General features: G+C 25.3%; 2 protein-coding genes across 6 annotated transcripts; both read left to right on the top strand.

The window, feature by feature from the left end:
• The first annotated feature begins 1,328 nt into the window (after positions 1-1,328).
• Positions 1,329-6,943, top strand: LOC126904202 (origin recognition complex subunit 5). Of its 2 annotated transcripts, XM_050682983.1 has the most exons (9): positions 1,329-1,472; positions 1,546-1,692; positions 3,218-3,401; positions 3,731-4,000; positions 4,059-4,189; positions 4,253-4,386; positions 5,287-5,602; positions 5,698-5,807; positions 6,283-6,943. In XM_050682983.1, exons 2-9 carry the CDS (start codon positions 1,570-1,572, stop codon positions 6,326-6,328), a joined length of 1,314 nt encoding a protein of 437 aa, XP_050538940.1. In that variant the 5' UTR covers positions 1,329-1,472; positions 1,546-1,569; the 3' UTR covers positions 6,329-6,943. The 2 variants fall into 2 exon arrangements, with proteins under 2 accessions (XP_050538940.1, XP_050538941.1); XM_050682984.1 differs by lacking the exons at positions 1,329-1,472; positions 1,546-1,692 and adding an exon at positions 2,460-2,710 and having other exon boundaries at positions 6,283-6,941.
• Positions 6,944-10,076: 3,133 nt separating this feature from the next.
• LOC126904187 (zinc finger protein 37-like) lies at positions 10,077-18,216 on the top strand. Of its 4 annotated transcripts, none has more exons than XM_050682955.1 (9): positions 10,077-10,238; positions 10,957-11,177; positions 11,293-11,530; positions 11,946-12,135; positions 12,236-12,481; positions 12,545-12,999; positions 16,214-16,650; positions 16,711-16,840; positions 17,717-18,215. In XM_050682955.1, exons 2-9 carry the CDS (start codon positions 10,978-10,980, stop codon positions 18,005-18,007), a joined length of 2,187 nt encoding a protein of 728 aa, XP_050538912.1. In that variant the 5' UTR covers positions 10,077-10,238; positions 10,957-10,977; the 3' UTR covers positions 18,008-18,215. The 4 variants fall into 4 exon arrangements, with proteins under 4 accessions (XP_050538912.1, XP_050538915.1, XP_050538914.1 ...); XM_050682958.1 differs by having other exon boundaries at positions 12,551-12,999; positions 17,717-18,214; XM_050682957.1 differs by lacking the exon at positions 10,077-10,238 and adding an exon at positions 10,466-10,602 and having other exon boundaries at positions 17,717-18,216.
• The last annotated feature ends 1,360 nt before the right edge of the window (positions 18,217-19,576 follow it).

Raw genomic sequence — 19,576 nt, 5'->3', positions numbered from 1 at the left:
GTGAATCTATTCTGTGGTAAAAGTATTTTGTTTTGTGATTTAAATTGTTTAAGTTTAAAGTATTATTTGCAAATTACGAACTAAGATGGGTCGTCCATCAAAGCAAAAACGAGAATGAAACAGATGAACTATTTGATAATGTCATGACATATACAAATTAAGATTATAAAATATTTCATACTTTATAAAAATTAATTCTTAGTACTCTGTGATACTAAAATTTATAATCGATAAGGTTATTAAGTTATTTTTTTTAAGGTAACAAATGTTAATACAATTATCAATTTTAAGATTAATAGTAATGTTGGTGAAGCGGGATTATTAATTGTTAATAAATCGAACGCTCACTTAAATTTATTTTTATGATATTTTTTAATTTGTTTGATTAATGTAATAAATATGAAACTTAACAAACTATAAATATAATTTACAAAATATTTGCTCCGTAATTTTATTTATAATTAACTTAAATGACAATATTTAAATACAAGTATGACTTAAATTAATATTAGAGCGCGTCGCTGATGGTTCAGCGGTGGAACGTACACTGACTAGATTTATAATAAAAGATACATTGCTGACCAGCTAAACAAAGATAAAATACAATATTATAGTGTGACTCGCGCTAACAAGTAAGATGCCATATTTTAATTTTGTAATAGTTTATTTAAAGGATAGGATTTTTTTTTGTTAAGAAAAAGTGAGTTTTATTATTTTATTTATTATGTTATTAAAAATTTTAAGTTTTTAATGTGGTAAAATTCCAATTGTGTATTTATACTTGTTTAAAAAAGCAGACTTCTCAGACCTTTAACATCATGGGTGGTTTCTGGTTGCAAATTGACTATAGTTGGTACTTAGTTGATACTAAATCATCCTCTAGACAGGAATTCTGGATAGAGAAATATCTTAGTTCAATACTTTAACTAATTACTCGCTGAACATTTTGTTTTCATCAATTTTGCTAAAGGCTTTTTCAGTAAGTACTCATTTATTTATTGCGTTTTATGAAAAATAATCATTCTAAAGTTTATTTTTTCCCAAATTTTAAGGTGCCACAAGGATTTATACGGTATTATACAGTATTATATGTGTATTATACGATATTATACAACAAAAAAATAAAATACCGTATTTTAACAACTCTAAGTCTATATGAGGACGTGGTCAATTTGGTTCAAGGTTTCGCCATTCGGTGACCTCCACGTGACTTTGTGAATATTTTTGTGTCGGAACGTAGTACTACTAACAGTCAACCCATTTGATGTTGCAAACGCTATCAATCGCTGTCCATTGTCATTACTGTTACTATGCAAACTCTCTTTCTCTATGCAAAGAAGTATTGTGGTTCCCGTCCGCATTTTGCATTGAAATCACCTATTACAATCTTTATCACGTTCCCAGTAATGCCCTCATATGTATCAGTTAGTTCGTCGTAGAAGGCATCTTTCACATTATCATCTTTTACTTCCGTAGGTGCATGTACATTTACTATACAAATATTAATTGGGCTAGTGTTGATGGTTAATATTGATATCCTTTCAGATACTGGATTAAACTCTTTAATGTATGGTACTAATGTTCTATGGACTGCAAAACCACTACCGAAGTGATGTGTATTTTCCATTCCAGAGAAGAAAATTGTGTACTCTCCAATTGTTAGTTGTCCTACTCCCAACCATCTTATTTCTTGTATGGCTGCTACTTTAATTTTGTATTTATTAAGAACTTCAGCTAAATTTTGGCTAGCACCTGTTTTATACAAGCTTGTCACATTCCATGTCAGAATCTTAAAATCAGCATTCCGTTTCCAAAAATCAGTCTTGAATCCATGTAGTCTTGTCCGAGGCTTAGGTGTAGTTGGTTTCATAACAGTTTTTTTTTACTAGGCAGGGTTGTTAGCCCTGCGCTTAACCCCCAATCTGGAGAACCAAACTGAACCAATCAGTTAAGTTTAGTTCAGAGCTCGGGGCCCCGGGTACGCCAAACACGTAGCACAAATAAGTGCATCCCCTGAGGGAATATTCTAATTACTATTAAAATATATATATTAACATGCTTTATTCTAATTAAGAGATATAAAGTATTCATTCCGATTACGAGGGATGATTTCCGTATCGTCATTTTTGGTCACTACCTCCACGTTCCGGGAGTGAGTAATTTGCGCGTCTGCTGCTTTCCTTGGATGTGGTAGCCGATTCTCTGACTCCCTCTCCGGAATCGAACTCTGATTTCCCGTTACCCATTACAACCATGATATTGATAGTAACCATTATCATAACATGAAACTAAAAAGTGAAAAATAAATATAGTTTTTTTAAACTATATTTATTTTAGATTAGATTTATATAACTCTTATGAAAATCGGTAACTCAATTACTATGGGCCTTCTTTTGTAAGCTGAACTGATAATATTATTTTCCCTCCAATATGTTATCAACAAAATAATTAATAACAAAATAACATTCAAATTGTTGCACCACAAATTTTTGAAAATTAAAAGTTGTAATTAATAAATTAAATAGTTTAAATTAGTTAAACTTGTTAGTATTTTTTTTTTGCGGATAACCATACATTTTTCATTAGTTTAAACTAATTATATTTTAAAATTATGTCTAAAACAAAAGAAAGTCATATCAAAGAATGTTTGAATACAGAATTTCTTTTTAGACAAGTTCAAATTGATAACCTTTACAAACTTCTTATTGAAGTAAATAATATATTTTTAAACGTATAATTTATAATCATTTTTAAGTATTTTATGTTAATCTAATTAAATTACATAGAATTGTATTCATTAGTGCAATGTACATTAATATCATATATTATATTTATATTAGTCATTAAATGATATAATGTAGGTTTTTTATAAAGGTAATTTCAGAATTTTTTGAAAAAGGAGATACAAATATTTGTTTATTTTTTTCTTTTAAATACTTTTTTTAAGTAAATGATGATAGTCCAAGGAGATAGTGCACATATATGACCGTCCCTTCTATTCTCCTAGATGTGGCACTGCTATGTAGGATAATAAATGTTCAATTTTGGAATTAATCTAGCAAAGTTTAATATAATACTTATTAATAGTGTATAGTTAAATTATTGTATTGATGTAATTTTAAAACTTATTCTTAACCTAGCCCCACATTAGTGCCAATGATTTTGAGTATAAAAATATTCAATATAATATATAATATTATGATATATATTTTTTTAGGATGATGAAGTATTACCTCCTTGTATATTTGTGCATGGCCTTGCTTCAACTGGTAAAACTAGTTTAATTAACCGTTTTTTATTTTATTTAAAAAAAGAAAGATCTGTTAATGTATCAATTATAAATTGTGTATGTTGTTACTCTCCTAGATATTTGTTTGAACCAATACTGAAAGATTTATTAGGTAATGTTATTTTAAAATTTATTCTAAAACTTTTTTTTTTTTGATAATTTGTTAATAATTTTTAATTACATAATTTTCTATTTTATAAGCTAGTTTAATTTTAATTTTAAGAGAAATTATTATTATTTTAAGAGAAATGAATTGGCTAATGTTTAAATAATTGCTCTGTATTTGTAGAATTTTTTGAATTAAACAATATTTTTCTTTAAAAAAAAAATTTTAATTTTCAACAGTTTCCAAGAAAATGAGTGTCTTATATTATATTGTATTATATATTATTATTTTTAATTTTATTGTCTAAAATAAATAATAATTTTATATTATTTTAGAAACAAAAAATATTGATTTATCATATCATTGTGAAACATTTATGCAGTTCTTAAATGCATTGAAAAATTCCAATGTTCAAAATGAGAAAACAATCATAGTATTAGATAAATGTGAAGTATTGGAATATGAACAAATTATGGTATTTTCAAAATTACAAGAATTAATCCAAAGTTTTCAGCTTTGTGTAATACTTATTAGTCAAGTATCACCAGCAAAATTTAATGATGATTTTGCCTTCCTACCTGTAATTTTTGAACAATTTAATAGTTGTAAGTTTTAATTAATTTAAATTAATAAAAATGTATTTAAGTAAAATTATTTTTCTAGCTGAACTTAGTGAAATATTAGCATTAGATAATCCAGTGGAATGGAGTTTGGATTTTTACAAAAACTTCCTAAATGTTTTTGTTGGTTCTTTTTATGGGAATTGTCGAGATTTGGTTGAACTAAAACACTTGGTAATTAAACTTTAAAAGTAATGTATTCAAAAACCTAGTGTACATTTAGTTCTATTACAATAGGCTGAACTAGTGTTTGTAAAATATATTGAACCAATAAAAGATGGATCATGCATTGAATCTAATCAAAATTTACTTTATAGAAAAATAAGTCCTACAATTCAATATCTATCCAACTGTGTTTATTTGGGAACCAGGTATTAATAATTTTGTGTTATTACTAATGTTTGAAACTTTATCTTTAAGGAAAATATAAGTAAATTTATTACAAAAATTTATTTTATAGTACCTATTAATGATGTAAAATTGTCACAAACTTGTTTTTAGTATATAAAAACTCATGAATATTTGGAAAAAATATATTGTGAACATTTACACAATATTTATTTTAGCTTTGATGCTAAGTTGAGTATGTATTAATTTTAACGATGATATCAATTTATTTTTGTGTCTATCACTTCTTGTGATTAGTTATTTCTGAGCTAATTTTGCTCAAATAGGTATAAATGAAACTCGAATTACATGAAGTTAAAGACATTGAAATGTCACAAATTTGAAGGTGGACCGTTCATAATTTTTGTTATGTCTATTTATCTTTTTTTTTGTTTATTGTGCAAGAGAATGCGCTAATAAATCTTTTTCTGGCACAGCGGTGTTAACAACTCGTTATTTCTATTGCTGACCACTAGATAAGGCAATAAGAGAGAATAAATATAATTAAAATCAAATTATTAGTATTGATTCTTCTCAAAAAAATTTGCCGTTATCGATTTGAAATTACCGTTAGATCAGTGTTGGCTCTTCATCCACCCTTTTGTCATTGACTGTGCTAGAGTGCACAGGTTTTTTTATTTTGTCACTGCTATCTTGATGATGAAGTAGAACCTTCAACAGCAAATAGCCTGGTCTATTCGGTGAAGCATCCAGACCATCGGATGGGTCTCTTCGGAGACCAGGTACTGTGTTATTTATGTAATGATTAGTGTTCTATTAATTATTTTATTTTATTATAAATTAACTTGATTTTATCTATGTGTGGAGAGCACGTGTTTCATTTTTCTGCTAGCCAACGCTTATATATATATATTTTTTTTTAGTATAGATAGTTTAGACAGTTTGAATAACGTTAAATCCAAGTTTGAAATGATGGCTTTAGATTTACCATATTATGCTAAATATTTTTTGATTTCTGCATACATTGCTTCATTTAACTCACCCAAATATGATAGAAGATTATTTGTAAAAGGATCTGATAAACGTAAAAAAAAACTCAATATGTTTAGTTCCAAAAGAACAGAAAATACTACTAGCGAATTAGTTGGTCCTAAAATATTTTCATTAGATAGATTATTAGCAATATTTTATGCTATTATCGATGAAAATACAAGCATGACAGCCAATTTATTAGCTCAGGTAAAAAATTTTTCAATATTATTTAATTAAAAATTTATTTGATTACAATTAATTTATGTACATTTCAGTTTCAATTAAATTTTATATGTCTATAGGTTAATACACTAGCTGATTTAGGACTTCTTGTACGTCTGGGAGATGGAAAATTAGATACCCCTAAGTATAAATGTAGTGTTGGATATGATTGTGTGAATAACATTGCTCGGTGAGTACTTTTTTTTTATAAAATTAGTGAATATGAAGTGAGTAATAGCATTTTTTCAACATTTTAACAAGAAATTCAAACACTGAACTTTTTTTGCTCAATTAACAGAGCTATCTGTGATAATTGGTTGAATGTTCCTTTCAAGTCAATTTTAGTATAATAAGGCTATCAATAAATTATGCTGTATTTATAATGCTCTGTGTGAATATTTTAGTAATATACTGGAAATATCATTCCTAAAATATAGCTAAAATAGATTGCCAACTATAATCTGGTCATAGCTAATTTAATTTAAGGTTCTTTTTAAGTTGTCTAAAATATTTAATAATAAATTATATTATAAAAGTCTAACTATTTGAACTAAATTAAATTTAATCATGGTATGTAGTCACTGCATTTAATTTTAAACAAATAGCTTATTAATTAAATTTCTATTTATTTTATTTATTTATCCATTTATATTAATGTTTTTCAGGACTGTCAAATTTAACATCAATAAATATCTCGTAGATGGTAATTAAATTTTTTTTGTAATAATTATTTACAACTTTTTTCTTAATTTAAACAAGTTTTAAAATAAATGATATACTTTATTAATTAGATTTTTTTTTCAAATTATTTTAGATTTTACATAAAAAAATATAATTTATTTTTATTATATTTTATTTTATATTTGTAAATTTTATTTAAGTAACTAAATTTATATTTTAATAAAAGACATTTTTTAAAGTTATACTAAAATCCACATTTGTGTTCAATACTTTTTTTATTTTATTTATTTTTATTTTTTAACTTCAATTACTTAAGGACAATTGGTTGATATATCTCCATAAAGGAGAATGGTAAATTCAATTATTGAATTGATATCTTAATCAACAAATAAAGCTACTTGTGACCAAGTTTTAAATCTGAAATAGTTTGCGTTAAGTCCTAGTGCAAATCCCTTCAATTAAATATTTAGTTATTAATTTAATTTAGTTGTTTAGTTGATTATTTAATTATTAAAAAAGAAAATTTGTAATTAACTTGACATAATTTTTAATGTTTTTGTAAAAATTTTTGATTATAAAATGGTGAAGATGAAACTTGTAATTGATAGTATTTCAATTATACAACCAGTCAACTAATTTTTTTTTTTTTAAATACTATATGTAGAGATAAAAATTGCTAAAAGTTTTAAGAAGAAAAACAAGTTTTTCTTTTTACTTTAATAAACAAAAAATTATTCCGAGAGCTTTAAAAGTGGAGTTGACTGGTTGTTGTAGTAATATGATGATTATATTAGATAACCATTATAATTATGTTAATAATTTTTAATACATGGTTACAATAATAGTCAAATTTAAATAGTCTTGTGATTTCTCTAAAATTTATAAATATCCTTGATCTCTTTTAAATATAAAATTAAAAAATGATCATATTATGTTTTGTACTAAGTGGAAAACTAAATATTTCATTAAATTCTCGCTAGAACTAAGAATATATAACTTGCACAATAATTGTCGGTAACACTTTGATTTTAAAAATTACATTTTGTTGAGTAACTTGTATTATCTATAATCATAGTCTAATACAATATAATGGCAATGTTATATGATATCAAATCCAAATAGTAGCGGTAACAGTATTGTGATACTGTACAGTTGCACACTCATTATTTTTTAATAAAGGACTACCTAAAAAAATGTTAATTGACCTTTTTAGCTTGGATGCGAAGCTGAGAAGTTATTAATTTTACCATGATGTGTTTATTTATTATTTTCTTTTTGTCAATCCTACTTTTTCTCAGCTCTCACTGGACCTATTTTTCTCAAAAATACGACAAAAGATTACAAATCGTATCTAGTTGAAGACATGACCCACAAAAATTGAAAAATTTTCTCTCGTTCCTGTAAATGGTGGGAATCCCTTAAAAAATTTCTACATTTTTTTCTAAAAATTGTCATAAATTATTGAAAAATTAAAAAATAAAAATAATTTTTTTTTTTTAAAGAAACCTTTAGTAATTCCCTTTTATTTGATATAATATTTTTGAAAATCTGACCCTTTACCTGCCCACAAGAGAGGATTAAAAATAGTAAGTTTTTTACAAAACTCAACTTTTTCAACTTAACTTTTGAAAATGTTTCGGAAATACTGCGTCCTTTAAACATACATGTATATTACATATATATTATATTTAATGTATATTACATTAAAGCGTACATTATGTATTATAAGTAAAAAAAAAAAATTAGTCTAAATGTTGGATTTGATCAATGAATGTAGAGAGGGGCTTAGTATTTTTAGCTCCATTTAGATCTTCTTTGCCTTAATCCCAACTACTTGGGGTCGGCCACCCTTATCCTACACTTCCACTTGACACGATCTCCCACATCCTCTACGCTTATATCAGCTGTCCGCATGTTGCATTCAATGGCATCCCTCTATCTTTTTTATGGTCTTCCTCTACCTATTCTTCCTTCAACATTCATTTCTATAACTGTTCTTACAGATTCCGATTCTTCTCTCCTCATAACATGACCAAACCATCTAAGTCCATTTTCTCTCATCTTATCCACGATTGACACTACACCTATACTCTCTCTTATATGCTCATTCCTTATTTTATCTTTTCTAGACTCTCCACTCATCCATCTAAGCATTCTAATCTCTACTACACTCATTCTCTGCTCTACTTTCTTATCAACGGCCCAACAGTCTAAACCATACATCATAACTGGTCTCACTACAGTCTTGTAGAATTTACCTTTCAGCCTCATTGGAATTCTTTTATCGCATAAGACACCAGACGCTTTTCTCCACTTCAACCACCCGCACTTAATCCTGTGTCTTACAATCTCGTCAATACCACCGCTTTTTTGCACAACTGATCCTAAATACTTAAAACTTTTCACCTCCTCATTCACGTTCTCGCCTATTGTCACTGATCTCCTTATTTCACCTACCTCGTTTTCTCCTTTATCAAACTCGTTCTCTATATACTCTGTCTTACTTCTACTTATTTTTAACCCTTTTCTTCAAGAGCTGATTTCCACACCTTTAGCCTTTAATTAATTTCCTCCCTATTTTCTCCTATTAACACTATATTGTCAGCAAACAATATGCACCACGGCAGCTCTCCTTGTATTTCTCTAGTAATTTCATCCATCACTATAGAGAATAAGTAAGGGTTTAAAGCAGAACCCTGACGCACTCCTACTCTTACCCGAAAATCTTTTGTTACTCCTCCCACACTTTTTACCCTAGTACAAGTGCCATCATACATATCCTCTATTATATTAATGTACCTTTTCGGGACTCCTTTTCTCATTAATGCCCACTTTAGAACTTCTCTCGGTACTCTATCATACACTTTCTCCAAATCTATAAATACCATACAAAGCTTTTTCTTATTTTCCCTTAACTTTTTCTATTAGTTGCATCTCACACAAAATAATGGCTCCATTGTTAACTTACCAGGCATAAATCCAAACTGATTTTTAGATACCGATGTCTCATTTCTTATTCTCATATCTATTACCTTTTCTCAAATTTTCATACTATGACTCATAAGCTTTATGCCTCTAAAATTTCCACACTCCTGTATGTCACTTTTACCTTTAAATATTAGCACCACAATACTGTTCCTCCATTCATTTGGAATTTTCCCTTCTAATAAGATTTTATTTAAAAGTTCAACCACCTTATGCCAACACTGCCTAATATTTTCAATACTTAGTCCCATTTAGATATGCCATTAATTACTATATCAGATTGTTGCTTTTTTCATAAGCTTATGATAACTATCTAATTTTTATAATAATAAAAACAAATTTTGAAAATTTTTAAAATTAAAAAAATTAAGTGATAAGAAAAATCAAATAAAAGACTTTCCGGAATATGAAAATACTTTAGTTTTTTCAGTCCCAATCTGACGCAAGAATTTTCCGATATTAAGTAAATTTTTAATTATTAATTATCTATTTATACTTAATAATAAAATTTAAATTTTATCAGTTTCAAATTAAAATTAATATAAAAATATATATTTATACTATATAGAAATAATTTCTCCAAAATATTTACAAGATTAAGCCGGTTAAATGATAATCATGTTTACCATCTAGGTTAGGTACCATATTTATATCACTGAAGTAATATTCGTTATATTCAATTTTTATCGGGCTTAACTCGGTATCTACCATATTAAGTTCATATGTTAGAAACGATTTTATTGTCCAACTTGAACAATAATATTATAAAAAAAAATTGTTTGATAACGAATTAAGAAAGTGTAGAGGATCCTAGAACTGTATGATATTATCCAATTAAGAATAATAATAGACAATATTTGAATTTTGAGTTATTATTCATTATCTTCTTGGTATTATAAAAAAAATAAAGTTACATAAATTTGTAGTTTATATTTTTGATGTAAATAGTTTATTTGTAAGTATCTTATTCAGCAAGTTACAGAAATTGCTTTATTATTGTATATATTAAGCATTGGTTTTCAAAATGGCGGACACAGAGTTTCGTAAAGCATTATGAAAGGATGTCATAATATATATTTTACGAACGCTCGATACCCAAGGGTATCGTAAAATGTGGACTTTTATATTAATCCTCTTCAAGCTTGGTCGTTGATATCGAATTTACCAATTTATTTTTTAAAGCTTTTAATATGATTTCATCTGAAGTTTAATAAATATATTGGGATCTTATATTTAGCTAATTGTGTTTGTTAATATTTAAAATACTTTTTTAATTATATGTCTTAAGACTATATTCATGTAAAACATTTATTTATTGAGTTATGTATAAAAAGTTTTTGATTAGTAAACTTGAGTAGTCGTTGTTTTCAATAATTTACAGATTAACTTAAGTTAATTTTTATAAAAAAAATGTATTATTATTTTTTTTATTAAAATAACAGTTTGTTTTGGAATAATTAATTTTATTGAAATATTTTAAATGTAAGAATATCAAAAAATTCCTAATATATTTTGCTTTTAAATTATATTTTGAAAAATTAATACATATATGTATATATTTAATATATTCTTGTTAAATATGGATTTATGATTGAGAAAAGCCAATACATTTTAAGTGATAATGTTTATGGAAATGTATTGAAAATTAATTATTTTGATTTATACATGTTTAGATTACTTTGTATTAAATCAAAATGGCTTCTGCATTAGAAGAAAGAGAAGAGCAAAGCTCAAAGTGTTTTATTTGCAATGTTAAAGTGACTACTAGATCTTCATATAATGTTTATTGCACATTTATGCCCCAGAGAGAAGTATTACTTGTGGATGTTATGTCAAAAATACTAAAAAAAATGTTAAATCCTAATCAAATGAGAAGTTCAGTGTTATGTAGAAGGTTAGTTTAATTTTTTAAATAAAAAAAGGTAATTAAAAAAAAATTAAGTTTCATTTAGTTACTAGCACTATTAAAAAATATTAAATGATTGTTGAGATTTTTATATTAACTTTAGGTGTTTTACTCTCTTTGACGAGCTTGATCAGATATCTTTACGTTTTAAGAAATTGCAATCTGATATAGTTAAACGTTATTCGTCTACATGCTTAGAATATAAAGATAATGATTTTATTGCTGCAGTAAATAATATGGTTCCACATATGTTGGATGAGTCATTAACTATTGAAACTGAAGATAAATCTATGAGCAATGATAATAAAAGTCAAGAGAAAACTCCTAAAGAAATTGATGAAGTAATAATGAATGTTGAATTTATTAGGATAAATTGGAGTTATGTAAAAATAAATAAGAGTTCTTAATCAATCAAAAATTAAAATTACGATTTACTATAATTAAATTGTTGGAAAATTTTTTATTGTAGAAATAAAAGTTTATTATCAATGATAAGTATTTTTAAATTAATAAATGTATATCTCAATTAATTTAAACTAAAAATTTATTGTGGTTGTTCTGTAAAAAAGAGAAATTTTTAAAAAATCAGCTTTTTTGTATTTAGCTTTTCTAGATCTATCATTGATTTTTAGATTGTTTAAAATGTTTGATGTCTCATTTCATTTCATAAAAAAAAATCTAATATTTTAATATATTATTGATTATTAAGAATGCAATATTAAATGTTTTATGGTTTAATTATATCTATGTTAAAAGATTGTAGAAACTATCATTAACAATTTACAAGCTGAAGAAACAATGGATCAAGTTGAGTATTTTGAATCTAACAACCAATCATGCTTAAAAAGAAAAAAGGTTTCCATAAATGAAAATGTTACTGAATGTATTGTTGACAAGATAGATCATTCATTATCCAATATTACTAAACAAACTCCTAATGAAAGTAGTAAGTAATCATTGTATTTTACATAATAGAATTATGTATTCAAATCATTAAAACAATATAGAATAATGTAATAAGCAATATACATTAAAATTTATTGTAGGACTCAGGAAGCGTACCCTCAGTACAATATTTAAGTGTGAGCATTGCGAAGAAACTTTTCAAAGATCTCTTGATTTAAAAAGCCATTGCACCACTATTCATCAAACACTTCAAAAGCGGTTTTATTGCACTATATGTAGTAAAAGTTATTCAACAAAGCAATCATTTAATAATCATGTATTGAAAGAACACAAATCTTCTGAAAAACAAATTAATGACAAATCTGGTACAGCATGTAACATTAAAGGTTAGTTAAGGTTTACATTAATGTTCCAAAAACTATTTTGTTATCTTTCAAATTATTTTTGAGTTGTAGTGGAAAATGAAAAGTCTCAATGTGAAAAAATGTCTACTATTGAAATAAATATGGAAAGTACTAATGATTCTACTGAAGAAGTAATAGAAGATGTTAAACCTGATTTTTCTGTTGAAAGCAACATATATTTGGAAGAAATCGTACAGGATGCAAATGACGATGATGATTTTGAATGGAAGGAAATTGAAAAAGTAGATTGTGATGAAAACAAAACTGAAGATAATACAAGTACACTTGACGATTCAATAATTTCAAACTCAGGTTCAGATAGATCAGGTAAAAGACAAATGAAAAAAGGACGAAAAAAAAGAGGGAGCTCTCGTTCAGGCGAAAGAGCATGTTTACCTGCTATACATGTTTGTGAATTGTGTGGTAAGAAGTGGAGAACTGTTACAGAACTAAAGTCGCATATTCAATCACATAGCACTATAAGGCCTTACGCTTGTGAGGTATTAACTTTTATATATATATATATTTATATATATTATGGTAGTCCTTATTTTTAAAATCATTTGATCAACTTTTTTTGGTTCATTTTTATATACCCATTAACAATTTTGAGAGGTGAGACTTCAGAAATTTTTAAAAAAATTTTTTACAACTATATCTAAGGACCACCCTAATATACATAAATATTTTTTTTTTAGTTATAGATAGAATTGAACTTCTAAACCCTTTATTACCATGAGATGGGTCCCTTTCAATACAAATTTCATTAGGTTCTGCAAAACTTAGTATTGACATGGATCTAGCTTATATTATTTATTAAATATTTACAAATATATAGGTTTGGAACATTCATCTAATAACGAAATGTGTCCGCATTTAAAATTCTTTTTTTTTTTTTGAAAAGAATGCAATCTTATTCAAATTTATTATAAATAATACATTCATTAAATTTTTTTATAAAACATTTATTGAGCTTGACAGTATATAATTAATAAAAAAAGTCCCTTTTTCACTTTAAATTTTAGACCCTAAAATTAGATTTCTAAAATTAACCAAAAAAAAAGGCCATCAAAATTAACACGAGTCCTATAATATCAGTGGAATATTTTCATTATGGAGAGGAATTTAATATACTTTCCAAGAAATATTTGACATACCTTAAAAGAGTCATAGTTACTTTATGCTTTCTGGGGGGCTTAATTGGAACCCAGATGCTGTGGAGAACTTCATACCCTTTAGACCATATTCGGAAACGCATTGTAAGCTATGACCCGTCATAATAGTAAAGTAGACTGAATTTCAAGGTTATCAACCAAGGAGACGCTGTAGTTACTCCTAAACCCACTATGACTACTTTCTTTAGCTGAAATTAAGATGCATGGCAAAGCAATATCTGGAACTAAATCACTATAGTTTGTAGGGGAACCAAGCCAGAATCAGAATATGACCTGCTCGTTAAGGGTCATGCACACATTGAAAAATCCAGAATCCACTGTGTCTAGTAAAGCTGAAACCAAGACCAATCAAGTCTGACATCCTAAATCTGGAATGCCTAGACGATGGCATGGGCTTCTTAATTCCCCGATTTACCAGTGTTAACCTAGACAATCTTGGACTGGTCGTGGTCGATAATAGTGTCTATCTATCAATGCCAGTCGATTCAAGGATCCGGACCCTATTCTCAATGGTACAGCTAAAACTCACAATTTTTTTTTTTTCACGATCGGCATTGCTGTGGACCGCCTTGGAACTGCTGTTAGGTATTACTTCAGGGCAAGACTCACAACCTGTTATCCGAAATTTGGAATAGGGATATGGGGACCTCAGCTTTTAGGGGTAAATTCCAATAGATAAAAAGATAACTCACTATATTTAAAGACATTAAATGTTATATTAAAATCGTTTGCATAACTCTCTAATCTCAAAAAATACAGGGTGATTCATTAAGTAAAAGATATTCATTTTCTTGGAAATAATTCTAAAATTTTTAATTTTCGCAAAGGAAAATTGTGTGTGATTCAAAAAATTCAAAAACAATATGTGGTTATAAAGTTTTTTTCCATTTTTTCATGATTAAAAAATCTACAGTTTAATTTTCTGATATTAATTGTTATAGTTTAGTGATTTTTGATCAATTTTCTATTGATAATTTGTTATGTAGCATACAGTAGTCATCAATTGTCACGGGTACAATTCAATATTATCGATTAAACAAAAATTTTATTTTTATTAATTCATGTCTATTAATAGATGTCTATTCTTATATTCAACACAAGGTTACTATTGTACATTTTTAAACGACCGCACAAGGGTCTGAAAGCAAATTTTAGGTCCTCATAAGTCTTATTTTAAAATATACTCAACATATTAAAATATTTATGAAAACTCAATTCTAGCGAGTTGCTTGAACAAAATATAAAATTTCAAGATCATTTGTTAATTTGGTTGTTGTTTATAACTGTTTGAAGTATAAATATTGTAATATTATGGTTATTTTAACTTAAAAAAGTTTAACTGTATTACGGTAATACAATATACATAATATTATTTGCAATACTGCCGATTAGTTTATTTATATTTATTATTGTTCTATATATCAATTAAATGATGTTATTTTTATCCACCTTATATATAATATATATTTTTAAAATCTATAATACTTGCTCTATGAAATTTTTTATTGATTTTTAATTAACAAAATGACTCAAAAAATACTCTATTTGAATAAAATTATTATTACTTAGGCAAAACAATTTTTTTTCTAATGTCTTTGATCTTTATAAATAAAAAAATAAATTTTTGAAAAAAAAATTTTTAATTTGTTAAAAAAATAACCTTAATATACAATATCTTCAAACTGCTATAAATAACGATTGGATATACTGAAGAACATGTGACCTTGGAATTTTATATTTTGTTTAAGCAATGCACTAGAAATCAGTTTTCATAATTATTGTAATATTTTGAGTACATTTTAAAATGGAACTTATGAGTGTCTAAAATTTGCTTTCAGATAACTGTGGACTGGTGTGAATATTGTCAGTAGTATACCTAGTATTATTATTTTATTAGTTCTATATTGATACAAATTATGTGGTTTTTTATTACGGTTGTTCACCTCTTGGGAAAATATATTAAAAAAATTATACGGCATTGAGAATGTATTATTTGGAGGATTATAATACAAAATTTAAATTTATTAAAATTATTAGTTTATTTATATAGTTAATCGATTAATGCATTTTTACATTTAATTTGCATTCCCATTCTTAAAAAAAAAAAAATCAAATAACATTATTATTTAAATTAATAAATACAGCTTTTTTGTACTCAAAACCTTTTCCATACTATTTTTAAAAGTTGTTCTGTCTAAACTATTTGTTAGGGATAATATTATTTGTTCTTTGATCTTTGAGTGTCAGTTTAGTACCTATTAATATTCCAATTCTTATTAAAAATTAGAATGAAACTGATAATGTATTATATTACATTTATTCTACATTGCTCATCAGATAACAGAATACTTCAATAGATATATTAAAAATAATCTTATGATATAAATTATAGTCATCCTAATTGATAATTGCAGATTTGTAATATTATTATTTTAAACTTTAATATTCTAATCAAATAGCTCTGTGTTCCCCTCAGGCGCACATCATATTATCAACCTAATTGAAATTAGTATTCATTAGATCTTTTTTTTAAAATTAGGTTTGTGGTCAAGCTTATAAAATGAAAAAGGCCTTAGATGTTCATGTTGGTATGCATAATGGAATACACCCATTCACTTGTGAGTATTGTAATAAATCTTTTACTCAAAAAGTTGGATTGCAAAAACATATTCCTATTCACACTGGATATACCAGATTTCAATGTGATTTATGTGGAAAAAGATTTATTCATCAAAAAAGTTTTCATATTCATACAATGACACATACTGGTGAGAAACATGTAAAGTGTCCCGAGTGTGGTCTAGCTGTTTTATCTCAATCTCATTTAAAACGACATTTAAGAGTTCATACTGGTGAGAGACCATATGCTTGTCCTATTTGTGGTAAACGTTTTGCAGAAAAATATAATATGAATGCACATCTACATGTACATGATAATAATGGTGGAAATGGATCAAGACGAAACAGGAATCATGTGTTAGTTAACTGAACTAGAAATTTATTTATTATATTTTACTTAAACTAATTTTTATATAGATGTCAATTATGTGGTATGAGTTATGATCGTAAACATAAATTAGAGTATCATTTGGCTTCTTCTCATAATAAAATTGACAATAAAGTCACTCAAGATGAACAACAGCCTCAAAATGAATATTTTCAAGATGTAAGTATTTTATTTTAAAATTTACTTTAATTTTACAATCACTAGTTATCTCTATTTTTCATGATAGTTTTTATTAAAAATCAAATGATTTAAATTTATTATTATTTAAATAATATTCCTATCATAAAATAATAAACAGATTTTTTATCAATTATTTTAAATGTTTAAAGTAGTGTAGTCAAATTTATCCAACTGTATAGCATAAAGTTGGATTTATAATTACAGGAATAATAAAAAAAAATTCCTTAATATAATACATTTCAAATAAAAGAGTTTTGTGAGAAGATATAAAGTTCAATTTTGTCATTTTAAGGTTATTTATTAATTTTATTGGAAAATGTTCGATGCATTTAGTAATAATGATGTTGTTTCGATAAGTTGTTAATTTTTTTTAAATTTTGAATTGAGTTGAAATGTCTCATATACCACAAAGTAAAAATATTTCGTTTTTTAGTTTTCTGAAAAATCACTAATTTTAACTTGCCACTTTTTCACAAAAACTATCAAAATATAACATCAGTTTAGTTCAGAAACTCGCTTGTTTTTTTTTTCATTTGTTAATATTGTCACTCAATATAAAATAATGTTATTTTTTAATAAAGAGATGTTAACATTTTAAATATGATCTTTAATGTGATCTTAAAAATTAAAATCATATGCTTTTACATCAAATACATTGATATTTTAAAAAATTCTTTTTTTTTATATATTTATATTTAATTGATATCTTAAAAGTTAACTGCTTGTTTTATGGATCTAACCCAGTAACTACACACTGAGGATAAATTTATTCACTACTGAGTTATGTAGACCATCTATTTGTTTTAATGTTCCTAATTTTAAATATTTGTATACATTAATTACAATTTGCAATAGGGTTCTCAAGGTCATCAAATAATTGCAGTAAATAATAGTGCAATTGATCATACAAATACTACAATGATTACTGTAAGCGGAGTTAAAGTTCCATTATCAATAGATGGAACACCAATTATGGTCGCTTCTATGCCTCCACAAACTCAAACTAATTTAGTACCTCTTAATTTACCAGCTGGTTCTATATTAACTTATACTCAATCGAATTCCAATGAAAATGATCAATCAATAGTTGATGAAACTCAAAATAATTATATGCAACAAAATCCAGTTACTATACAATTATCATAAAAAAATTTAAATTATTTTAAGATATTAATTTTAAATGACTTCATGATTTTTATTACTTTTCTTTCTAATCATAATTAAGATTAATTTTAGAGTTAAGTTTTTATCTTTATATTTTTTTATTAACTCTTTAATTTGTATGAAATATTTTTCTTCTTATATTTATTACATGGCCTTAATATTTCATTTTGACTTAAATGTTTTTATTAACTATTAGCATGAAAAAAAATTGTTTTTAATCATTAAATTAAAAATTGGTTACAATAATATAATTTTAAATTAATGTTTTTAATTAAATTAAAATATCTAGTATTTTTTTTGTGTTGTGTTAGATAAAAAAATAAATACATTTTTTTTATGAATTATTGTACAAATTAAAATGTTCAAGTTAAACCTTTCATCTATTAGTTATAATTTATAAAAAAAATGAAATCTGATAAATTTGTTTTACTAGTTTCCATATTTTGAAAATTTTTTATACTTATTAGTTATTCATTTAACATTCTATTAACCAATTTTTTTTTATTATTTATTATTAGCTCACCTGAACTTATTTTCTTTTACAAATAATAATTTTTAGGGAATATTTTATAAATATCTAAAAAGTATAATTTTCAATTTTGTTTACTGATGCTAAATACTGACATTTTTGTGATAATGCTTTTAACTGCGTAATCATTATCTTAACATTTTTTTACACATTATTTTAGATTACCAAAATGAATAAATTAATGATGTAATGATAGAATATTACTAAAGTAGCTATAGTAAATAAATAATTCTATTACTATAATCCAAATCTAATATTTATTTAGAATAGAAACTATAGCATTATATGTGTATACAAGAATATTACTAAAATTTGAACTGATTTTTGTTCTAAATTATTTTAAAGTTATTAATTTAAGTAATAAGTTTTCTTAAGCCATCAAAAACTTATTTACATTAGTAATGTTAAAAAGTTTGATAAATTGTATTAATTTGTTTACAAATGTATTCCTAAAAATTTTAAAATTTTTTTAATTATTAAATATTATTATTTTAATAACTAAGCTTAGATTTTATTTATGTAGTTGCCATTTCATTTAAAGTTAATTGAATATAAAAAATTGTGTTGAATGAATTTTATATTTAAATTTTATGATTTAAAATTTGATATTTTAATAAAAAATTATTTTATGTTTTTTACTTTTATTTGAATACTACCAATAATTGTAATATGAAGTTATTAATATGTCTTCTTACATTTACTATTTTGTATTTTTTTTATTATTATTAAATTAAATATTTTTAAACTAATTTTATTTTTAACATTTGTAACTTCCTTAATTATAATGAGAGTATTTTTGTGAAGTTTTATTTCAATATTGTTGAAAATTTGTACAATATTCTTATTCATTATATAATCAATAACTTATAAAGAAATTTTAAAATAGAAACTACTCACTGCAAAATTGGTATTTATAATAATACCAATTGTTTAACAAAGACAATTAATTGAAAACATTCGTTTTATACAATAATTGTAAATGAATATTATTTATGTCATTAATAGTATCCTAATTTGGTTTA

This window comes from Daktulosphaira vitifoliae, unplaced genomic scaffold (genome assembly GCF_025091365.1).
Source record: "Daktulosphaira vitifoliae isolate Bord-2020 unplaced genomic scaffold, ASM2509136v1 Scaffold_4, whole genome shotgun sequence".
In the NCBI taxonomy this organism is placed as follows: Eukaryota; Metazoa; Arthropoda; class Insecta; order Hemiptera; family Phylloxeridae; genus Daktulosphaira; species Daktulosphaira vitifoliae.
The sequence above is the reverse complement of the archived record's forward strand: the minus strand, read 5'-3'. Positions and strand labels throughout refer to the sequence as shown.